The 24046-nt window shown below is 39.0% G+C and overlaps 2 protein-coding genes across 5 annotated transcripts in view; one reads left to right on the top strand and one right to left on the bottom strand.

Annotated features, from left to right (window-relative positions):
• Positions 1 to 569, top strand: part of ACBD5 (acyl-CoA binding domain containing 5) — a 42266-nt gene extending 41697 nt beyond the window's left edge. For all 4 annotated transcript variants that reach the window (XM_075997682.1, XM_020284204.2, XM_075997681.1 and 1 more), the window contains one exon: positions 1 to 569. This exon is cut by the window's left edge and continues 1366 nt beyond it. The gene's annotated coding sequence lies outside the window, so the exon portion shown is untranslated.
• Positions 570 to 8145: 7576 nt separating this feature from the next.
• MASTL (microtubule associated serine/threonine kinase like) overlaps positions 8146 to 24046 on the bottom strand; it is a 38982-nt gene continuing 23081 nt past the window's right edge. Inside the window, exons 8-12 of the mRNA XM_012777302.3 lie at positions 20119 to 21258; positions 18718 to 18859; positions 11306 to 11419; positions 11104 to 11205; positions 8146 to 8807 (exon numbers count right to left, since the gene is read on the bottom strand). Of these exons, the coding sequence (XP_012632756.2) occupies positions 8650 to 8807; positions 11104 to 11205; positions 11306 to 11419; positions 18718 to 18859; positions 20119 to 21258 (1656 nt within the window). The 3' untranslated portion in view covers positions 8146 to 8649. The remainder of the gene's footprint in view (positions 8808 to 11103; positions 11206 to 11305; positions 11420 to 18717; positions 18860 to 20118; positions 21259 to 24046) is intronic.

Here is a 24046-nt window from a genome sequence, read left to right as displayed (position 1 = left end):
TATAAGACTATAATTTGCTTTTCCCAGACTCTTTTTTCCTTTCATGTAACTTGCTGGTTTTTACTTTTTAATCCCATCTTGATTAAAATTTGTCTGTCTAAAGGGATCTACTATTTGTGTTTAAGTAATTGTCTTCTATTTAGAAAAAAAATGAAGGAAGTAACTGACTTATATGTAAAAATAAAGTTTAGACCTGTAGATCAGAGATATTTTCAAAAATTAGATATTAATCTGCTGTCAGAAAAGATGGCTTTTCTCTTAGAATATAAATAAATCAAATGCAAATTAAGAACATGATCATTACAAGCAGCCAGAGGTAACTAAATCCTAGGGATAACGGTTTGTATCCTGTTCCAAAGTCTTATTTTACAGTTTGAAAAGCACTTTGCACACAGTTCTTGTACATAAAAGTAAAGATGTAATTATAGGGTGTAGTGTTCCTGCTTTGTTTAACAAGAACCTCATTTTAAAATTTAAAGTGACAGCTACGGTATTTTTTTAATGATTGACTTATTTTCTGTTTCTTTATTGTAAAACTAAGTTAAAAATAAAAGGTTAATGAGAAATGATATGGTTTTTATTACTTGTTGCTGTTAGTGCATTGATTATGTACTAAGGATTAAATAAGTAGTAGGAATTCATAGAAAGTAATCATGAGTCTTCCAAGATAAAGCCATAATTTGATAAAAATCAGGAAATAGTATGAAATTTAACTCAATCTTCTGATTGAGAATATTAGTGATCTAGTCAAAAATCTTAGTTTCATTTCTGCCAAATAAGTAAATTTTCCCCAGCTGCTCAATAAACCCTAGTTAGCCATCTTAAATACATATTATTGGTCTTAGGTGGAACTGGTGAGAAGAGTTTTGTGTTTTTAATATATATCTGTAACTTGCAACTTCTACAGCTAGTGATAAAAGTGATAGTAACTACTTGTATCATTTAAGATATCAGTGTTCTGTTGCCTGTAACAGGAATCCAACTGCAGAAATGTAAGTGGGTTTTTTCCTCCAGCACAGGAAGTCTGGGGCTGCCACAATGCCAACAGGAAGACAGGCTCCTTCTGTGTTTCTGTTCTACCATCGTTAGTGTGTAGCCCTTGTCTTCATTCTTGCAAGATGGCGGCGGCCCCTCTAGATCGCATGTCCGCAGTATGGGCAGGCATGGAGTGCAGGACAGAAGGCGATTCCCAGTCGTATTTCCATGTGATAAGGAGACAGCAACGTTCTTGACAAAAGTCTCACACAGGAGACACCTTATATCTCATTGGCTAGAATTGGGTCTGATAATTATATTTTTGTCCACAAAAATATTATTTATTTTATTTAAAGAATAAAATCATTATATAGATACAATTTTATAAATATAATTTTATCCATGTGTGGTAGGAAAGGCTATGTCTTTTGGCTTTTAATGTCCTCATTTAAAAATTTTTTTTCAAAACAAGATCTTGCTATGTTGCCCAGGCTGGAGTACAGTGGTGTGATCACAGCCCACTGTAGCCTCAAACTCCTGGGCTCAAGCGATCCTCCTGCCTCTGCCTCCCGAGTAGCTGGGACTACAGGCATGTCCACCATGACTGGTTAATTTTTTAAAAATTTTGTAGAGATGAGGCCTTGCTGTGTTGCCCAGGCTGGTCTCAAACTCCTTGTCTCAAGTGATCCTCCCACCTCAGCCTTCCAAAGTTCTGGGATTAGGTGTGAGCTACTGCACCTGGCCTAATGCCCACTTAAATTCTCTTCTCTGTGTATGTTTTTCCTTTCTGCTTTCTGAACTCTTGTTTTTTCCCCTTTCTCTCTCCATTAATCCTCGTTCCTAATGGTACCACATTTTATAAGCTGGAAAATGATAAGTGTCTTTTGCCTACTTAAAAACAAATAGACCTGGTATGGTGGCTCATGCCTGAGTGAGACTCCATCACTACAAAGAAACAAAACTTAGCCGGGCATGATGGCCCACACCTGTAGTCCCAGCTACTCAGGAGGCTGAGGCGGAAGGATCGCTTGAGCCCGGGATTTCGAGATTGCACTGAGCTGAGATGATGCCACTGCACTCTACCTCAGGTTACAGAGCGAGACCCTGTTGCAAAAAACCAAAAATAAATAATAAGGCCAGGCGCGGTGGCTCACGCCTGTAATCCTAGCACTCTGGGAAGCCAAGGTGGGCGGATTGCTCGAGGTCAGGAGTTCGAAACCAGCCTGAGCAAGAGCAAGACCCCCGTCTCTACTATAAATAGAAAAGAAATTAATTGGACAACTAATATATATAGAAAAAATGAGCCAGGCATGGTGGCGCACGCCTGTAGTCCCAGCTACTCGGGAGGCTGAGGCAGGAGGATTGCTTGATCCCAGGAGTTTGAGGTTGCTGTGAGCTAGGCTGATGCCCCAGCACGCACTCTAGCCTGGGCAACAAAGCAAGACTCTGTCTCAAAAAAAAAAAAAAAAAAATAGAACTTCCCCACAGTTTGAATTCTTTAGTATTTGTTAAATGAACTTTTTAATGCATACGTAAAGTCAGGCAAGGGAATAGCCACTGTTACTTTTTCATTCTGCTTAGCACCCTTTCCCCCTTCTTCTGACATCAGCGCCACTCTCCTCTGTCCGCTGCCTTCTTCCTTTTGAGAGCTCTTCCTCCTCCCCTTGAATCAAGTAGTTGGTCAGGCTGCCAGGTGGAAGCCCAGCTATACCCATTGCTGCCCCGCCCCAGGTCACAGTCACGTGACTTACACCTGTCCAGTTTATAGCCCATGCTCCTGACCACAGTGACAATCCCATGGATGGGCATAGGGCCCTCGGTGAGGCAGTCAGAATTATTCTCTGGGGTTTATTTCATGGAGCTAAGGAAGTATTTTCTCTCTGTCTCTCATAGACTATGTTTTAGAGCTGTTTTAGGTTTGCAGCAATATTGAGTGGAAAGTACCAAGAATTCCCTTACGTTCCTTCCCCTACACGCACCCACCTCCTCCACCGTCGCACCCCGACAAAACGGCATCGGCACAATCAATGGGCCGACAGAGACACATCGTTACCTTAGGGTTCACCCTTGGTGCTGTACATTCTATGAGTTTGACAAATTTAAAGTGACATGTAGGCACCATTATAGTATCATACCGAGTGGTTTCACTGCCCTAAAATCCTCTGCTCAGCCTATTCATGCCTCCCTGCTGACTCCTTGCAACCACTGATCTTTTTACTGTCTCTAGTTGTGCCTTTTTAGGAATGTCATATATTGGGATCATACAGTATGTAGCTTTTTCATACTGGCTTCTTTCACTTAATAATGTGCAGTTAAAGGCTGGGTGCAGTGGCTCACGACTGTAATCCTAGCACTCTGGGAGGCCAAGGCGGGTGGATTGCTCGAGATCAGGAGTTCAAAACCAGCCTGAGCAAGAGCGAGACCCCGTCTCTACTATAAATAGAAAGAAATTAATTGGCCAACTAATATATATAGGAAAAATTAGCTGGGCATGGTGGCACATGCCTGTAGTCCCAGCTACTCAGGAGGCTGAGGCAGGAGGATTGCTTGAGCCCAGGAGTTTGAGGTTGCTGTGAGCTAGGCTGATGCCACGGCACTCACTCTAGCCTGGGCAACAAAGCGAGACTCTGTCTCAAAAAAATAATAATAATAATAATAATGTGCAGTTAAGGTTCCTCCGTGTTTTTTCATGGCTCAATAGCTCATTTCTCTTTAGCACTGAATAGTCCATTGTATAGATGTGCCACAGTTTCTTTATCAATTCACCTTTTTTTTTTTTTTTTTTTTTTTTTTTTTGAGAAAGTCTCACTTTGTTGCTCAGGCTAGAGTGAGTGCCGTGGCATCAGTCTAGCTCACAGCAACCTCAATCTCCGGGGCTCAAGCAATCCTCCTGCCTCATCCTCCCAAGTAGCTGGGACTACAGGCATGCGCCACCATGCCCGGCTAATTTTTTGTGTATATATTTTTAGTTGGTCAATTAATTTCTCTCTATTTTTAGTAGAGATGGGGTCTCACTCAAGCCGGTTTCGAATTCCTGACCTTGAGCAATCCACCCACCTCGGCCTCCCAGGGTGCTAGGATTACAGGCGTGAGCCACCACGCCCGGCCCTAAATTCACCTATTAAAAGACATCTTGGTGGCTTCCAAATTTTGGCAATTATGAATAAAGCTGCTATAAACATCAGTATGCGGGTTTTTGTGCAGGTGTAAGTTTTCAGCTCATTGGAAAAATGTTAAGGAGCACAACTCCTGGACCGTATGCTAGAGTCTATTTAGTTTTTTAAGAAACTGCCAAACTCTCTTCCATAGTGGCTGTACCATTTTGTATTTCTACTAGCAATGAATGAGAGGTCCTGTTGCCCATCTTTGTCAGCATTTGGTATTGTCAGTGTTTTAGATTTTAGCCATTCTGATAGGTGTGTTGTGGTATCTTGCTATTGCATTCTTTTCTCTTTGAATTATAGCCTGCTGAAGGTTATATTATCCTAGAAGTTCTGGGGGCCATATTGCTCACCACTTAAGTAATAAGGCCAACAAGAAGACCTAGAAACTTTGACAACTTAGAGCCAGAGACAGCGAAGAATGTTCATCCAATTAACTCTGAAAACACTACTCTTCTCTTTATACAATTTGTTTACATAGATTCGTGAATTTTCCTTCTTTCTTAAAGTAGTTTAAGTTAGGTTTCTGATGCTTGCTACTAGAGTCATAAGTAATATGAGTAGTCTTCATTCTTGGGCCTGAGTGCAGGCTCCGAAGCCAGACTGCCTGGGTGCAAATTCTGGCTCTGACACTTTCTGGCTGTGCAGCCATGGGACAGTCACTTGAAGTTGTATTTCAGTGTCCTCATCTATAAGATTAGGATACAAGAACCTCCTGGGTTACTACACGTAAAATACAGTGTTCAGGATAGAGTAAGTTCCTGGTATATGACAGCTGTTATGATGGCCATAATGATAAATTTTGATTTTGCTGTCTGTACTTTTACAGAAGTAGGACAAGATGACACCCAATTCCCCTTTGCAGATTTTAGAAGAGCTACAAAGAGACAGACACTGGAAAAGTTTGTGTAAAAGTACAGAGTTCTTTTCTAACAAAAGTCAGTCCCTTCCACCTACCCTCTGGATACTATCCCTTTCCTCAAGGAGTTTGCCACATTTTTCTTCCCCAGAGGCAACTACTGCCATGACTTACAGCTGATTGTTTTGGTACTTACCTCCTAGTTTCTAAGTTATATGTTTGAATTGCCACTTCATTTTTCTGTTTTAGGAATTACCTATTTACTTCCCATTACTGAAACTGAAGATTTCGTTTTTTTCACCTTCCCTTTCATTCACTGCTCATGTGTATTTTTTCATGTACCCACCTTTCTTTTTTTTTTTTTGAGACAGAGTCTCGCTGTGTTGCCTGGGCTGGAGTGTCATGGCATCAGCCCAGCTCACAGCAACCTCAAACTCCGGGACTCAAGCGATTCTCCAGCCTCAGCCTCTGAGTAGCTGGGACTACAGGCATGCGCCGACATGCCCAGCTACGTTTTTCTATTTTTAGTAGAGATAGGGTCTTGCTCTTGGCTCAGGCTGGTCTCAAACTCCTAAACTCAGGGCTTCCTCCTGGCCTCGGCCTCCCAGAGTGCCAGGATTCCAGGCGTGAGCCACTGGGCCTGGCCTTTAGGGAACCTGAATCTTTTATAATGGGTGGTAAGTAAGTCTGTACTTTACTCTGGAAAGAAACATTATTGTATCAGACAGTAAGTATCCTGCCATTTACTCCAAAAGACGACACTCTCTTTGTCTCCCAAAGCTTTTCTCTACACTAACATCTTTGAAAAGATGGTCCAAAACAAAGGTCAGTCGCACTTCACTTGCATGACATGTAGAAATGCATGAGAGCCATGGAGAATCGCCTCCTAGTACATTTGTATTGAGATTATGGTTAGATCAGTGTTTCAGGCTTCACATTATTAGGACCACGTAAACACTAGTCACAGCTGAGCAGTGTAGTAAACTATGATTTTTTTTCTTTCCTGCACAGCTTTTTATTATTGCTAGAGTTAACTATCTTACTTTTTCATTTGCTTAGTTTTCTCTATACTTAACAATATTCAATCCCTAATTCTTTCCTATTATCTAAAAAAATCTGAATCTACAACATCTTGACAGGTCCAAATTTAGATAATAAATCACTTGTTCACAATGAATACCATTACAGCATGCCTTTCCTGGTGGTTATCAGGTGACTATAGCTATACATGCTAGGTCTACAATTGCAAAGAGTGTTTATAATTTTCCACTCAAGGGTACTGTCTTCTATATTGGGAACAGGCTTATAGTTCATTTCTCTGATTATTTAATAATGTTTCAAGGCCCTCTTAAGGTTGATATCCTGGGAAGCCACTGAACGGGCTTGTTCCTTAAGCTGGCTCTGCTCATTCCAACTCTCCAAAGTCATCACTGTTAATCCCGGCATACAGGGGAGTCAAGGCCTGCCCAAAGCCTTCTGATGTGGCAGAGCAGTGGTTCGAATAATTTGTATTTGATTCCAAAGCCTTTTTTCTTTCTTCTACTTGAAAATATCATCAAACAATGATAGATAATTCTTTGCTTTCACCTAATTTAGGGGAAAGATGTAATTCATATTAAATGAAGTTTTAACAACTGTATTTTGAAAATTTTATTAGAAGTGGTAACCATTAGAAGCATTAAATCTAAGTAGTTATTACTAAAACAAACTCAGTAAAACCATTAACCGATGGATTCAATTATATAGGACCAATTATACTGGTATATCTAACTGCAACAGTTTTAAACTTGTACATTTGTCAACTACATTATACCAGGACTCTTACTGGGATGGTAATGGAAAGCAAAAACACTAAAGCCAATGTGCAAAAGGAACAAAAACTTACAAATGGTGCGTTTAAATTTGAACTTTACTCTTTTGGGGTTAAGTATGCGGAAAGCCTCTGCATTTAAGATATAAACTGTGAAACTGAATCTTAGTGTGTGTATATATATATATTTAAAAGAATGAGGGGCCGGGCACGTGGCTCACGCCTGTAATCTTAGCACTCTGGGAGGCCAAGGCCGGCGGATTGCTCGAGGTCGGGAGTTCGAAACCAGCCTGAGCGAGACCCCGTCTCTACTAAAAATAGAAAGAAATTAATTGACCAACTAAAAAGTATATATACAAAAAAAATTAGCCGGGCATGGTGGCGCATGCCTGTAGTCCCTGCTACTCGGGAGGCTGAGGCAGGAGGATCGCTTGAGCCCAGGAGTTTGAGGTTGCTGTGAGCCAGGCTGACGCCACAGCACTCACTCTAGCCTGGGCAACAAAAGTGAGACTCTGTCTCAATAAAAAAAAAAAAAAAAAAAGCCGGGTGCAGTAGCTCACGCCTGTAATCCTAGTACTCTGGGAGGCTGAGGCAGGCGGATTGCTCGAGGTCAGGAGTTCGAAACCAGCCTGAGCAAGAGCGAGACCCCGTCTCTACTATAAATAGAAAGAAATTAATTGGCCAACTAATATATATATAAAATTAGCGGGCATGGTGGCGCATGCCTGTAGTCCCAGCTACTCGGGAGGCTGAGGCAGCAGGATTGCTTGAGCCCAGGAGTTTGAGGTTGCTGTGAGCTAGGCTGACGCCACGGCACTCACTCTAGCCTGGGCAACAAGCGAGACTCTGTCTCAAAAAAAAAAAAGAATGAGATGACAGATAATCTCGTTACATTTATTAAGCAATAATAAATTATTTTTGTTTGTTTTTTAAGGATTAGTCTATATCTTATAATGTTGCATTTTAAAAACAAATGACTATAAGATATAAAACATCATCACATTGTCTATTAAAATTGAACAAGCTATTCAAATTGCAGAATTATACCTAACCCTTCCAGTACTGCTTTATTTATTTATTTATTTGAGATTAGTCAAGTGTAGTAGTGAGGAGGGGGGAAAGTATGAGAACAAGGAGTTCAATGTGTAACTGACTGTGAACAATCAAGTGAGATAACTCAACTACCTTTGGACCAGCCCCTTCCAGTACTACTTTAAACAAATAAATACACATTGTACAGCAAGCACCAATAGCGGTCAGGGCAGCAAAAATAAAGTAAGCTAAAACCTTAGTCCTTTTGTTTATTCTTTATTCCCCAAAGGAATTATATGACTGAGCAAAGGAATTTTCCGGTTGCATTTTTGAGGTCGCAAAAGTGGCTTTAAATGACTGCCCGTGAGATGGCTGCTTTGGCAGGCAATCATGTGCAAATAAATTACATTTAAATGAAACTATGATTATTTCATTATTTTAACACCAAACAGAATGGTGTACTGAAATCAACAAATAGGGAGAAAGAAAATCAAGGTCACGGCTCACTCTCTTGATGGTGTTAGTGTCATTCTAGTTTTATTGATGCTTTAGTTTTCATAAAGTGCAGTAAACAAAATAAATAAGATGAAACTAAGCTTAGAAGATTTATATACAGTTCTGAGATTAAGATAAATTACTGACTATATTCCTTATTGCATTTTAACTCTGTGAAAGCTGTAACATGCATTAAAAGCACATTGACCCAAGCAAAATAATGATTTTTCCCCTCAGATCAATCTAGTATTAAGGAGTATATAATTATGCAAGCTTATTCTGTAATACAAGGTTTGAATAAAGGGAAAATTGATGTGCTATAGACTAAATCCCGATACGGTCAGGTGCTGAGCGTTATTCCTGGCTTCAAAATAGGATGTGTCGGTCTCACCATCTGGCTGGGGTATGAAAGGCATAGTCTGATGCTGCAGATTCTCCCAGTCCACATCGCTGAAGAGAGGATGATGTTTCAGCTCTTAGGAAAAATATAAAACCAAATAATATTATGACACCATTACTTAAGTAAGTACTGCTTTACAGGAATTAAAAAGAATGTCTTGCCTACATCTTGCCATACTTTATTATGCCAGTTTCACATATGTTTAATATCTGTTTCCCTCATGGCCATGTTTCACAAAGGCACAAGCTGTACCATTTTGGAAGCTTATATCACAGACCTGCTCTGCTTTTAAGAGCTGAAACTTAGCTCACCTCTTTACCATTTTGTTACCTGTTATTGTTCCTATTTCCTTTTACCTACTAAAATAAAAATATACTCTTGATTACACTGAGATATTTCGTTACTAGACATAGCCTCTCCTCAACCCCTCACTTCATAAGGCAACAATAAAAATGTTGGCAAACAAGTGACAGTTAAGGTAATAAATAGTCCCCCCCACACACACAAAGGACCCAAATTTAAGGAAAATACTGAAAGAAGACTACACAGACAGGAAAGAATTGTGTGTCTGTATTGGGAGTGATGGGTTGGGAGATCAATATCTCTGTCTACAAGTTGGTTTTCCCCTAAATTAAAAGACTAGTAGAAAAAAGGATAAGATAATAAAAACAATTCACATATAGAGAATTTGTCTCCTAATGTTCAAAATAAATAACTGAGCATGGATTACTTTAACAATTATAATACTTTAGAAGAGCAGTTCTCAACTGGGTGATTTCGGCCTCCCAAAGGATATTTGGCATTGTTTGGAGACATTTTTGGTTGCACCACTGTGGGGGCACGTAGCGGGTAGAGGCAGGGATTCTGTTAAACATCCTACAATGCACAGGACAGTCCCCACAACAAAGCATTATCTGGCCTCAAATGCCAATTTTGCCAGAGTTGAGAAACTCTTGTTTAGAACATGGTTATTATATATATATATATATATATATATATATTTGTAATTTGCTCAAAATAAATGGTGACAGAAGAAAAGTATTCTTATCAAAGACATTGCAGATTTTTGTTTCTTTAATGAAATAATTTATGCAGTGAAGGAAATGATAGGTGATTCTTCAGTTAAAAAACAGCTGCTAAAACACAGACTAAATTAGAATGCCCTTGTGGATTCAATTGTTTAAAAAAACTTTTTTTCTTTATTTTTTTGAGACAAGGTCTCACTCTATCACCCAGGCTTGAGTACAGTGGCATCATCATAGCTCACTGCAGCCTCAAACGTCTGTGCTCAAGTGATCCTCACCGCTCATTTAAATGTCTTGAGAAAGCTGGAGCTCAGTTCTCAAGTGTCTGCTCCTTCGCATTACACGTTTCTGCTCAAATCACCCTCTTCACAGAGCTCTTCCTGACTACCCTATCCAAAAAAAATCTCCTGCCATCACTTTGTATCCTCTCATCCTGCTTTGTTTTCCTTCCTAGTATTTACCACTACATGACATTATGGCTGTCATTGGTTTACTGTCTGTCTTTCCACTAGAATGTAAGTTCCAAATGGATAGGGATTTTAGTCTAGTTCATTTCTAGAATATTCCCAGTACCTGAACATTGCTTAGCACCTAGAAGTCACTCTACAGAATCTGTTAAATCAATCAATAAACATATTGATCTTATTAGAGGGAATACATAGAAGCTGATGCAAATGGCATATTCTAAAACCCATTTTCCTAAATATACCCTACTTTAATGGAAATGCATTTTGAGACATAATGCATATTTCTCTCCATATTATGTCACAAACAGGACTTTAAGGCAGTTGCTAATGAGTTTACTAGAGTTTCAAAATAGGGTTTAATATATCCCTGCATTGAGAAAAGCATAAAATGGTTTATAATGTACCAAGTTTGCCTTATTTGAGGCAATCTGGGACCTGGTACATTTGTCAATGAATAACAGTATCAAAAATGAAGCAATAAGAAATTACAGAATAGGTTTCATAAAAAAAGAGTTCCTGTATTTGTAGACGGTTAACTTTATCAGGTTTGAAAAACCCAAGACATTGATATGATAAGATTGTTTTAGGCAATTGCTTGAGATTAATAAAATTTAATGTGTGAACACAGTATTGCAAATTGACAATATTTAATTTTTTTCCCTAACATGAGACACATTGAATTCTAATGCAGAATAAGGACAAATATATCAATGCACACCTAGAGGGCAGAAATAAATTAAATTACCTCTTTACCAAGTTAGCAGTGAGACTATCTGTAGTATTATATTAGAATACTATATACTTGATATTATACCTTTATTAAAATTCACCACCTAGAACAAATCAAGGGCAAAAGAGTTTAGTAACCAAAAGTCTCACCTTTCATTCCAGCTCTCTTTGTATCATCAATGGTTAAAAGTATTTCTACTGCACTTTGAGCATTATCAGATAACTTTTCTTCACCTTCTGGCCAAGGGATATCTATATAAACACAAATATACAAATAAGCTTGTTAATCACTGCTCAAAATAATAATACTTAGAGATAAATGATTCTATATTAATAGAAGAAAAAGAATCACCTCTTTTCAAAATATTCTGGAATACTTGCTGTGGTGTTTCATCATTGAAAGGGGGAATTCCTGTTAGAAATTCAAACAAGCAAACTCCAAGTGCCCACCAGTCTACTGCAGGACCTGTAATTTAAGAAGAAATAGCTAAACTTGCAAGTATTTTCTACAAATATTTGATCAACTGAAACGTTAATATGTAGATATTAGGGCATAATCAAGGCAGTCATTGCCTAAGGCTTTCTTCTGTCTTCGTAAAGTACAAACCTCAAATCATCTTCATTTAGGCAATGTGATACATCTTGTCCTCTCTATTTTCCAAGAAGTTTAGATTAGCAATTACACAGCTAGTTAAAAAAAAGATAAAGCCATCTTTTTCATTTATTAATAACTTCTTATAGGCCGGGCATGGTAGCTCACGCCTATAATCCTAGCACTCTGGGAGGCCGAGATGGGAGGATCGTTCAAGGTCAGGAGTTCAAGACCAGCCTGAGCAAGAGGGAGACCCCGTCTCTACTAAAAAATAGAAAGAAATTAGCCAGACAACTAAAAATATATATAGAGAAAATTAGCCAGGCATGGTGGCACATGCCTGTAGTCCCAGCTACTTGGGAGGCTGAGGCAGGAAGATGGCTTGAGCCCAGAGTTTGAGGTTGCTGTGAGTTAGGCTGATGCCACAGCACTCTAGCCCAGGCAACAGAGTGAGACTCTGTCTTAAAAAACAAACAAACAAACAAACAAAAAAAAACTTCTGATATTCTGGATACCTTATGTGTTCTAAATCTGAAAATACAACCAAGGAGCGCATTTAACCTGAGATTATTCTCTAAAATCGTCAGACTACTGTTCAATTTCAAATCAGGAAACAGTAACATTTCCATGGTTACTCTGTATCCCACACAAGGTAGGAGATGAGGCAGCCACATTTATTTGAATTGGAGATAATCTGATAACTGGGGAACGTTTGTGTGTGTGTGAATGTTTTTGTGTCTTTTTGTTTTGTTTTTTAGAGACGGGGTCCTGCTCTGTTGCACTCCAGGCCATCACTCTGGGCTGGAGTGATGTGGTGTGATACTACCTCACTATAGGCTCAAACTCCTGGGCTCAAGAGATCCTCTTGTGTCAGCATCCCGAATAGCTAGGACTACAAACACCCATCACCACGCCTGGATAATGTTAAAATGTCTTGCTATGTTGCCGAGGCTGGTCTAGAGCTCCTGGGCTCAAACAATCCTCTGGCCTCAGCCTCCAAAAGTGCTGGATTACAGGCATGAGCCACTGCACCCGGCCTACAGAGTGTTTTAATGTGGCTTTATTCCTTTTAAGAACATACAAGGATAAATTATTTTAACAAAGAATATTCACATAAACTATGGCTTGAAGAGGTAATTCGGAGATCAGTCTTAATAAACAGGTAAAACTGATTTCTAATTAACACCTTTATTGGATGTGATATTTATATATAAAGATGTTTTGAATGATTATCTTATTTTTTTATTTTTTTAAAAATATATGCCATAGAATACAAAAATGATTATTTTTAAAAAGACTTTGTAAACTGGTTTATACTTTTGTTTAGTTCAGTCTACAAATAAACTATTTTCTAAACAAAGGCTAATTTTGGTTCAAACATGGTTAACTTCAATATAAATTAAGATTAGGAATTCTACTTTAGTGCCTACTTTAAATTTGCCTATAAATTACTCTTTAAAGATAGTTTCACAAAATTCATTATTGTGGTCAAGCAACTGCCACCATTCCATTTTAAAATAGGTAGGAAAGCATTGTGGAAATCTGACGTTAAGCAAAATAATTGCATGCATTTAGAGTGCCCTTTTACCTGCAAGCCACATAATCCCATTTTCCCTTTAAGGAGCATAAGATACAAATATTCTATAGGCTTCTATTTCTATCATAATCACTATAAAAACATACAGACCACTTCAGTTAGTAGGCCTTTTAAGCAGTACTGAGAAAGAATTATTCCAGTGGATTAGATAGATAACCAAATAACAGAAAAGTAGAGGAAAATCAGGAAAAAACACATTTTTATTTATTTTACTTAGGTTAGAAATTAGGACCCTTTTCCCAGCTCAGCCTGTATGTACTCATGTTAAAAAAAATACATGATTTTTCCATGGATATGTCACACATACCCATATTCTTAAGTCAAAGTCTAATAAGATCACATACTGTGACAAATCTTTTTTTTTTTGAGACATAGTCTCACTTTGTTGCCCAGGCTAGAGTGAGTGCCGTGGAGTCAGTCTAGCTCACAGCAACCTCAAACTCCTGGGCTCAAGCAATCCTTCTGCCTCAGCCTCCCGAGTAGCTGGGACTACAGGCATGCGCCACCATGCCTGGCTAATTTTTTCTATATATATTAGTTGGCCAATTAATTTCTTTCTATTTATAGTAGAGACGGGGTCTTGCTCTTGCTCAGGCTGGTCTCGAACTCCTGACCTCGAGCAATCCGCCCACCTTGGCTTCCCAGAGTGCTAGGATTACAGCTGTGAGCCACCGCGCCCGGCCATGAGACAAATCTTAACAATTATTTATTATTAGCCAGAGAAAAAGAACAGATTTGTTTTACATTACTGGCTTTTTAATTCAAAACCCACACTTATAATTTATAGGGATATATTAATATTGTTATACTTTTCTATTTTCCAATGTTAATGAAATTAAAAATATTAGACAATTTAAGCCTTTTTATAGTTGCTTATTTTATTATATTATATTTTATTTTATTTTATTTTGAGACAGAGTCTCACTCCGTTGCCCGGGCTAGAGTGCTGTGGCATCAGCCTAGCTCACAGCAACCTCACATTCCTGGGCTCACAAGATCCTCCTGCCTCAGCCTCCCAAGTAGCTGGGACTACAGGCATGTACCACCATGCCTGGCTAATTTTTCTGTATTTTTAGTTGTCCAGCTAATTTCTTTCTATTTTTGGTTGAGACAGGTCTCATTCTTGGTCAAGCTGGTCTCGAACTCCTGAGTTCAAACGATCCGCCCCGCCCTGGCCTCCCAGGGTTCTAGGATTATAAGCATGAGCCACCTCGCCTGGCCTAATTTTAATATTTTTATCAAGACTATTTCCTCTTACAATAAAAAATACTGGATTTTTATGCTACCTTTGAAGGTTATAAAAATGTCAGATGCCTACATTTCTTTGCACAGAGAAGAACCACCTCTCTGGATGTCTTCCTGCTCAGAAGACAGCTCATTTTTGTATAAGACAGCTAACAGAAAAATACATTTTTTTTTTTTTTTTTTGAAACAGAGTCTCACTTTGTTGCCCAGGCTAGAGTGAGTGCCGTGGCATCAGCCTAGCTCACAGCAACCTCAAACTCCTGGGCTCAAGCAATCCTTCTGCCTCAGCCTCCCAAGTAGCTGGGACTACAGGCATGTGCCACCATGCCCGGCTAATTTTTTTGTATATATATTAGTTGGCCAATTAATTTCTTTCTATTTATAGTAGAGACGGGGTCTCACTCTTGCTCAGGTTGGTTTCGAACTCCTGAACTCAAATGATCTGCCCGCCTCGGCCTCCCAGAGAGCTAGGATTACAGGCATGAGCCACCGTGCCCGGCCAGAAAAATACATTTTTATGCAATGTGATCTAGTTATACTTTGACTGTTTAGTTTAAAGTGCTTTGCCATATTACTTATAGAGAGACTCACTCACCGGAAGTCAGAAATCCTGCATATAAGAAAACAGTAGTTAAATACATTGTATTGAAATTATGAGTTTATTCTCTCATCATTCATTAAACTAGGCACTAGGTATCTGTGTCAGATATAAAAAATACCAAGATGATTAAGAAAAAGAGCTTTTTCCAAGAAGAAAACAGCCTATTCTGGGAGAGACAATACAGATAATTTTAATGCAATGTTAAAAAAAAATCTGAAACAAAACATGCACAGGGAAGTTATGAGAAACTCAGGACAGAGTCCATAAGTCATCTTGGCCTAGGGACAAGACCATGAATGGCATCAGAAAAGTCATGGTCGAGCCTCAATTGGTTGTTTAGCTGAGGTAGCCAAATGTCTCACTACAATGGCAGCAAGACCCTGTGAAATCTTTAAATTTGAAATCTACTTTCATACTGTATCCTAAGTTAGAGATATGCAAATTATAATATAGGAAATGAGCTAGCAAAATCTGTGGCTTAGCAGAAGAGGCACTATACAAAAAACATTTAAGTGCTCATAGGAACTTACTTTGGCTAATAGAGAAAGGGGAATTTTTTTTTTTTTAGAGATAGAGTCTTGCTCTGTCACCCAGCTTAGAGTGCAGTGGCATCATCAGAGCTCACTGCAACTTCAAACTCCTGGGTTCAAGCAATCCTCTGACCTCAGCCTCCCAAGTAGCTGGGACTATAGGTGTATGCCACCATACCTGGCTAATTTTTCTTTTTTTTTTTTTGTAGAGATGGGGGTCCCACTCTTGCTCAGGCTGGTCTCAAACTCCTAGCCTCAAGCAATACTCCCTCCTCAGCCTACAGAGTGCTAGGATTACAGGTGTGACCCACCGCAGCTAAAAAGGGGAACAGTAAATGTGTTTAGTCCCAATATGTTTGAGATTATTAACAGTTACTCAGGGCTTCCAAAGAATTTGGGAGTGCTATGTAGAAGGCAAAAAACTCACATTGTGCTCTTAAGAAATTTTCTTAATATTTTGTAGTGGATATAAATATAACAAATAATTAAGACACAGGAAGAATGGGGTAAGTTTTAAACAATTTCTAATTAGGTAATATACAAGGGAGTCATTCTCAGTAGTTGATCAAGGGATGTTTTATGGAAAAGGTGACATTTGAACTGATGATGAGATGAGAAGAAATTTGACTGGAAGATGCTTCAAGATTGGCTTTGTACTTACCCCGATGTGTTATGAAAAAAAAAAGAAAAAAAAAATAATAAGATTGGCTTTGCTCAACTAAGGTAAAATACAAGTACAAAATAAAGACATGAAAATTAAATGTATTTCATTAATAAATGGAATGGAAACATAAAACATATAAAGAGATTCTTGGCCAGGTGTGGTGGCTCACCAATCCCAGCACTTTGGGAGGTTGAGGTGGGAAGATTGCTTGAGGCCAGGACTTTGAGATAAGCCTGGACAACATAAGGAGACCCAATCCCTACAAAAATAAATAAATTAAAAATAAATAAATAAAGAGATTTTTTGAGAGATGAGGCTGGTGAAAAATCTGGTGGCAATGATTACTGAAAATAGAATGGAGTTGAAGAGACCAGATAGAAGGCCATTAGAATAATAAAAGAGAAAGATGAGGTCTTATAGAGAACAGTGACAACAAAAGGAAAGGAGCAATGCTATAGGGATCTAATTAGGTGGATGTAAAATCTGGATATAGGGATGACTGTGTCACCATGAAGATGGTGGAACTGAGATAGGGAACAGAGGAAGAGCAAGCTGGATAACACGTCCAGTTTTGACATGCAACATCTGAAATACTGAGTAGAATACTGAGAAATACTCTGTAGTATTAATAGAATACTGGGTAGGCAGATTGGCCGTGTATTTGCTGCCTAGAGAAAGTCAGGATTAGAAACAGAGATTTGGGAATCCTCAACTTGGAGGTGACAAGTAAAGTCATAGGAGTGATGAGATGAACAGGGAGCATGTGTAGGAAAGAGGGTCAAGGGCAGAATCTCGAAGAACTATATTTAGAAGAGACAAGAAAGGAACTGAGGAGCAGCAATAGAAGTCAGAGGAATGAGACAGAGAACAGACTTAGATTTGATAATAAGGACGCCATTGGTGCCCATTAAGAACAGATTCAGTCAAAGAATAGAAGTTACGGTCAGATTGCCAGAGCAAAAATAATCAGGCAAAGGAAAGAGGCAACCTTTGAGAAGTTAGGAATTGGGAGAAGAAAAGGCTAGAAACTTATTTTCAGGTTGAGGATAAAAGCCAGCTAAGAAATAAAAACAGAAGGTGTGTGAGAGGCAGGGTGGGGAGGATGAAACCGATGATCATGAAAGAAGCCCAAAGAAAAGGGAGTAACATCAGTATGTAGAAGGGGTTCATATTATGAGTCGAATTGTGCCTCCTTCCCCCCAAAAAAGGTATGTTGAAGTCCATAACCCCCATACCTCAGAATGTGACTTATTTGGAAGTAGGGCTGTTGTAAATGTAATTAATTAGGTTAAGGGGAAGACACACTGGAGCAGGGTGGGTCCCTAATTCAGTATGACTGGTGTCCCTATAAGAAGTCAGCCATGTGACGATAGAGACACAGGGAAAACAACACCACATAAAGAGAGAGAAATGGAATGATGCGCCCACAAGTCGAGGAGCATGAAAGACAGCAGCAAACCACCAGAGCTAGAGCAGGCAAGGAAGGATTCCCCTGCAGCTTCCAGAGGGAGCATGCCTGTCCATGCCTTGATTTTGTTTCTTTTTTTTTTTTTTTTTTGAGACAGAGTCTCGCTTTGTTGCCCAGGCTAGAGAGAGTGCCGTGGCGTCAGCCTAGCTCACAGCAACCTCAAACTCCTGGGCTCCAGCAATCCTCCTGCCTCAGCCTCTCAAGTAGCTGGGACTACAGGCATGCGCCACCATGCCTGGCTAATGTTTTCTATATATATTAGTTGGCCAATTAATTTCTTTTCTATTTATAGTAGAGACGGGTCTCGCTCTTGCTCAGGCTGGTTTTGAACTCCTGACCTCGAGCAATCTGCCCACCTCCCTCGGCCTCCCAGAGTGCTAGGATTACAGGCATAATCCAGAGCCACCGTGCCTGGCCTCACGCCTTGATTTTGGACTTTTGCCTTCCACAACTATGGGCAATGAAGTTTTGTTTTGAGCCACCCAGTTTGTAGCTCTTCGTTATGGCATCCATAGGAAACGAATACAGTTCATTGCACAATGTGGGAGGGGAAAATTTTTCAGAGAGAGATAGGGAAGAAAAGAAGATAGGTGAAAATGCCCTTTTCATTTGCTCTTTTTCCAAGGATGGTTCGTTTCTAGTTTGACCCTCTAGTGGGAACATAAGTGAGAATAAGTTCTAAACAGGATTACGCTTCGCAAACTGAAGAGAAGTTTAGGCCCAACAGTGTAGTCCTGAACCCAAACTATTACAGACCTGAAGAAACACTTAGAACAAAGACAATACAGTGGGTGCCAGGGGGCTTCTCTGGATCATTGAGACTGAACCAGACGGCAAAGGACAAATGACTGCATGTCCTTCAGTCTTTTATATTCAAAAAGTTAGCCATGGTCATTTCTATTTCCTTTTCCTACAATAAATGCTATATATATGAGAAAAGAGTATTGTATGAGTTAGCTTTCTTTTACCTTGGGTAATGTACATACCAAAGAAATTTAAGACATTTTACCTCAAAAGATAATGTAGTGATACAGAACACTTAAAAAACTCAAGACGTGCTGCCTTACCATGGGCCCTGCCTAGTAACAGCTCAGGAGCGAGGTAGTCGGGGGTCCCTAGAATTCGTCCATCATCGGCTGGGGCTGCCCCTCTTCTCACGCTCTTTGGAGTTCGGTATGGAGTTCCTGACATGATCCGATTTGGGGTATGCTAATGCAAAAGAGTTTAAGAGACAACAAATACCTTAATTCCTTTTACAATGAACAGCAATGCTGAAACAATCAAAAAAGCTACATCACAGGCTGGTAGGCATAAAAGATGTATTCAAATCCTTGAACAGTTTTGAAAATGGACTCATAACTAGTTATAATTATGAAAAAGTCCTTATGTCCAATGAAGTTTAATACCTTACATAACATTGATTATTTCAATAAGATATGGATATGTAAGAAACAATGAATAAATCTGCAAGTAAAATGTCTGATAGCATGGATTAATATAAGCTTAAGAAGGGCCACTTAGAAAGGCTATGTCTGACAAATGATTGATTAGGATAATACATAAGATAGAACTAAATAAAAATAATCCCTTGAACTAAATGGCATTTAAAAGTTTTTAGGATTATTTGTTATTTCAGAACATTCTTGTGAGGCCAGGGGGACAGGTACAATTATCCCCTACGGACAGTTGGAAAAACAGGTTCTGAGGTTAAGGGACTTGTAAGTCACTTTTGTAAGTCCTGGATAGAAAGCCCAAGTCTCATAACCTAAATTTAGGGTTTACACTTTTTATATTATAAAGTCTCTCCAAAAGAAGACAAAAAGGAAACTTTGGGTTGGCAAAGGTTTAGAAAATAAAACCAAGATTTGAAATGTGTATTTTTCAACTTTTTTTTCTTTTTTGAGACAGTCTCACTAGGTCACCCCAAGTAGAGTGCAGTGGTGGCATCATAGCTCACTGCAACCCCACACTCCTGAGCTCAAGTAACCCTCCCGCCTCAGCCTCCCTGAGTAGCTGGGACTACAGGCTTGTGCCATGACACCACCTAATTTTTCTTTTTCTTTTCTTTTTTTTTTTTTAGTAGAGATGAGCCCGGCCTCAACTTTTTTTCTATAAAGAAAAGAGATCACCTAAATATGTCCTTAAAAAGCAGTAAGGAAGAGTGGTCTTTAATTTCGTTTCTCATAGTATTGCTGGGATCAAGTGACAATATGTGACTGTATTTTCTTTGAAAAGTATATAGAGCTACACAAATATTATAGAAAGAGGCATTGTAGTTAAAAATAATAAACAAACTTACTACTAGCTTTATCTTTCTGAATGAAAACTTCCAACAATCCATAGATTCTCAACAAAGAGAACAAAACTATATGATTACTACCACATACTCTAGGTGAGAGGCAAATGTCTGTCTTAATAGTTTACTTCCCAGAATCCAAAGAACAAAGTATTAGAAAGTTATAATATACCTGATATGGCATATAGGATCTTCCTTTCCGAGTAGGGGTTATAGCCATGGGATATGAGCCACTGTAAGCACATGAAATATCCATTGCATCGAAAGAAGTAATGTTCATTTTGGATGGTTCTGAGTTATTGGATGCATTAATATGACTGTTGAAACTTCGAAAAGCTACAGCATTTCTTTTAGAGGTTAATGTTTTCAATACCGCCAAAGAAGGAGCTAACATTTTTTGGTTACTGTCTTGAACAGCAGGGTTCTCAACAACTTTTGGCAAGATATTTTCTTGGCAATTTGGTGATACAATAATTAGATCTTCAATATTTGATTCTTCAAAGGAGAACCCTTTGATGTTTTTATCTGGATCTAAGGAGTGCCTTTCTAATGGACTTTCCATTATAGAAATTCCAGGTAACGATGAATCAGAATTCATATAAACACTTGTAGAAGCTCTATCATCATCAGAACATAGAAAACTGGAACTTAAGCAGTCCTTCTTATTATTCTTTTCACAATCTTCATCCAGTTCACACATAAGGTTTTTTGCTATCATTGGTATAGGTAATCTTTCTGGTGATTGTTGTTTATCAGTAAAAGAAGTAACAATGTTTTCCTTATTAGCACAGTCATTTTGTTGACTTCTATGTACTGACAGCTTAAGGTCCTGGACTTCTGATGTTAAACCTGTACTTGGATCTGTATAACAAACTATCATATCATTACTATGCTTATGCTCTATGCAATTTTTTTTATTCTGTATAATTTTCTGACAAGGACTGGAGTCAACCAACTCAAAATTTCTTTTTAAACTTCTTCTCCCAAGGAGCTCTTCAGACATACCACCAGAATCTACAGCCCACTCAAGTGCCTGATGGAAAACAGACTGTCTTGTGTCAGTGGCTGTGTTTCTATTATTTACATCCAGTTCTCTTGCTTCCCAAGAAACTTCTCCAGGGAAGCATTTTTTAGCGAGGTTTACACAGGAGCTTCCAGCCGCAGGAATGGCACTGCTGTCATGAATGGGAGAAAGGGCTAACTCAAGATCCTTTTTGTTGAAACTTTTGGTTTCGATGGCATTTGTAGATGTGGCACATAACTTTTCAATGGTATTTGAACTCTGTGTAGAGCCCAATGCCTCGTCACTTCCCTAAGAGGGGAAAAAATACTTTTTAAAGTTATATAAACCTGAGATTCCTTGACCTTTTAACCACTGTCCACTAAAATAGGATAAATGACCCCATAAACTACTATGTTACCTATTTTTACTTTCAAATGGAATAAATAAACGATCATAACAGAGAATTAAAAAGCAATATAAACAATTACAGTATAAGCTCATATACATTATTTTGGATGAAACACTAGTCTAAAATTTAAATCAATTATCTAAAATACTTATTTTGATAGTGTAGTATATGTTACTCAAACAGGACAAATTAACAGGCAACCTACTCAGGCAAATTTGGGGGCAAGACTACATTATGTGTATATATCTGCTTTGCAGTAAGGGTATACATGATTCTGTTTTTCTGTTTTGTTTTTTGGTTTTTTTTGAGACACAGTCTAACTTTGTTGCCCAGGCTGGAGTGCCGTGGCATTAGCCTAGCTCACAGAAACTTCAAACTCCTAAGCTCAAGCAATTCTTCTGCCTCAACCTCCTGCATAGCTGGAACTACAGGCATGTGCCACCATGCCCAGCTAATTTTTTTCTTTTCTTTTTTTATTTTTTATTTTTGGAGACAGAGTCTCACTTTGTTGCCCAGGCTAGAGTGAGTGCTGTGGCGTTAGCCTAGCTCACAGCAACCTCAAACTCCTGTGCTCAAGCGATCCTACTGCCTCAGCCTCCCAAGTAGCTGGGACTACAGGCATGTGCCACCATGCTCAGCTAATTTTTTGTATATATATTTTTACTCGGCCAATTAATTTCTTTCTATTTTTAGTAGAGACGGGGTCTCGCTCGGGCTCGGGTCTTGCTCCTGACCTTGAGCAATCCTCCCATCTCGGCCTCCCAGAGTCTAGGATTACAGGCATGAACCACCACACCAGCCTAATTTTTTTCTATATATATTTTTTTAGCTGTCCAAGTAATTTCTTTCTATTTTTTTTTTTTAGTAGAGACGGTGTCTTGCTCTTGCTCAGGCTGGTGTTGAACTCCTGAGCTCAAATGATCCACCCACCCTGGCCTCCCAGAGTGCATGATTCTGTTTTGAATAGTAAAATGCACAGGGCTTGAAGTCTAGTCAATGAAAAATCATAGACCAAAAATACTGTCATTGTAGACATGTTACACTTCATATAAGTATAATAAAACCAAGCTGATGAAGATGAAGTTTAACTGACAGTAATTTATAATTACGAACCCAAAATAGCAGAAATTAAAATCCATTGTCAACAAGATGAACTGATGATGCATTAATAACAAAATGCTTTTATTGAAAACTGAATTCCAGCTATCTGCAGGTGCTCATGTGCAATAAGAACTTTGAACGTAATATTGTAAACCGATACATGACGACCAGGATTTTTACAATATTACTTAAGTAGAGTGAGTCTTCAGTAAACTTTCCTAGTGCCTATTTTGATGTGTGAATATCAAACTTTATTAACTATCATTAACTTAGGAATAATAAGAAGCACTTATAATAGCAAAAAGGAAATTCTTGACTTATAACTCACTGATCTGCAAGCACAGAAAATGATGCATTTGGGGATTAGTATAAGGCTTATCAGAGAGTCCCTCATGGTCACTCCTCTGATCGTAACTTGAGAAACACTGGGATAATCCGATCATTGACTTCCTCAGGAGTGTAGAAGTAGGAGGAAGAAGTAAAGCTGTATATAATCTGAAGTATACAATATGCTTTCTTCAATGGGAAAGAGGTGTAATAAGAGAACTAAGGAAAACCTCTTTATCCTACAGCATGTGTTACTTATACTACAGACTATAAAGGGAAAAGGAAAAAAGATTGACAAACCCTGCCTTAACTAAGTAAATTGGACCTTGTTCATAAAATACAAATAACAGGCTGGGCTCAGTGGCTGACGCCTGTAATCCTAGCACTCTGGGTGGCCAAGGTGGGCGGATCCCTCAAAGTCAGGAGTTCAAGAACAGCCTGAGCAAGAGTGAGACCCTGTCTCTACTAAAAATAGAAAGAAATTAATTGGCCAACTAAAAATATGTAGAAAAAATTAGCCAGGCATGGTGGCACATGCCTGTAGTCCCAGCTACTTGGGAGGCTGATGCAGGAGGATCACCTGAGCCCAGGAGTCTGAGGTTGCTGTGAGCTAGGCTGACACCATGGCATTCTAGCCTGGGCAACAGAGTGAGACTCTGTCTCAAAAAAAAAAAAGATAAAATAAAATACAAATAACTAACAATAATGAAGTAAATTCTATTACTAAGAATGAGAAGCAAATAGAATCTAAATTATTTTATCAGGCCGGGCGCTGTGGCTCACGCCTGTAATCCTAGCTCTTGGGAGGCCGAGGCGGGCGGATTGCTCAAGGTCAGGAGTTCAAAACCAGCCTGAGCAAGAGCGAGACCCCGTCTCTACTATAAATAGAAAGAAATTAATTTGGCCAACTGATATATATATAAAAAAAAAAAATTAGCCGGGCATGGTGGCGCATGCCTGTAGTCCCAGCTACCTGGGAGGCTGAGGCAGTAGGATCACTGGAGCCCAGGAGTTTGAGGTTGCTGTGAGCTAGGCTGACGCCACGGCACTCACTCTAGCCTGGACAACAAAGCGAGACTCTGTCTCAAAAAAAAAAAATAAAAAATAAAAAAATAAATAAATAAATTATTTTATCAAATAGAAGATTTATCACTTTAAGAGACAGGGGCCTCACTATCCTGCCCAGGCTAGATTTGAATTCCTGAGCTCAAATGATCCTCCTGCCTAAGCCTCCCGAGTAGCTGGGACTACAGGCATTCC

The sequence above is a fragment of the Microcebus murinus genome, chromosome 25 (assembly GCF_040939455.1).
Source record: "Microcebus murinus isolate Inina chromosome 25, M.murinus_Inina_mat1.0, whole genome shotgun sequence".
Classification (NCBI taxonomy): Eukaryota; Metazoa; Chordata; class Mammalia; order Primates; family Cheirogaleidae; genus Microcebus; species Microcebus murinus.
This window is presented reverse-complemented; position numbering and strand designations above follow the sequence as displayed.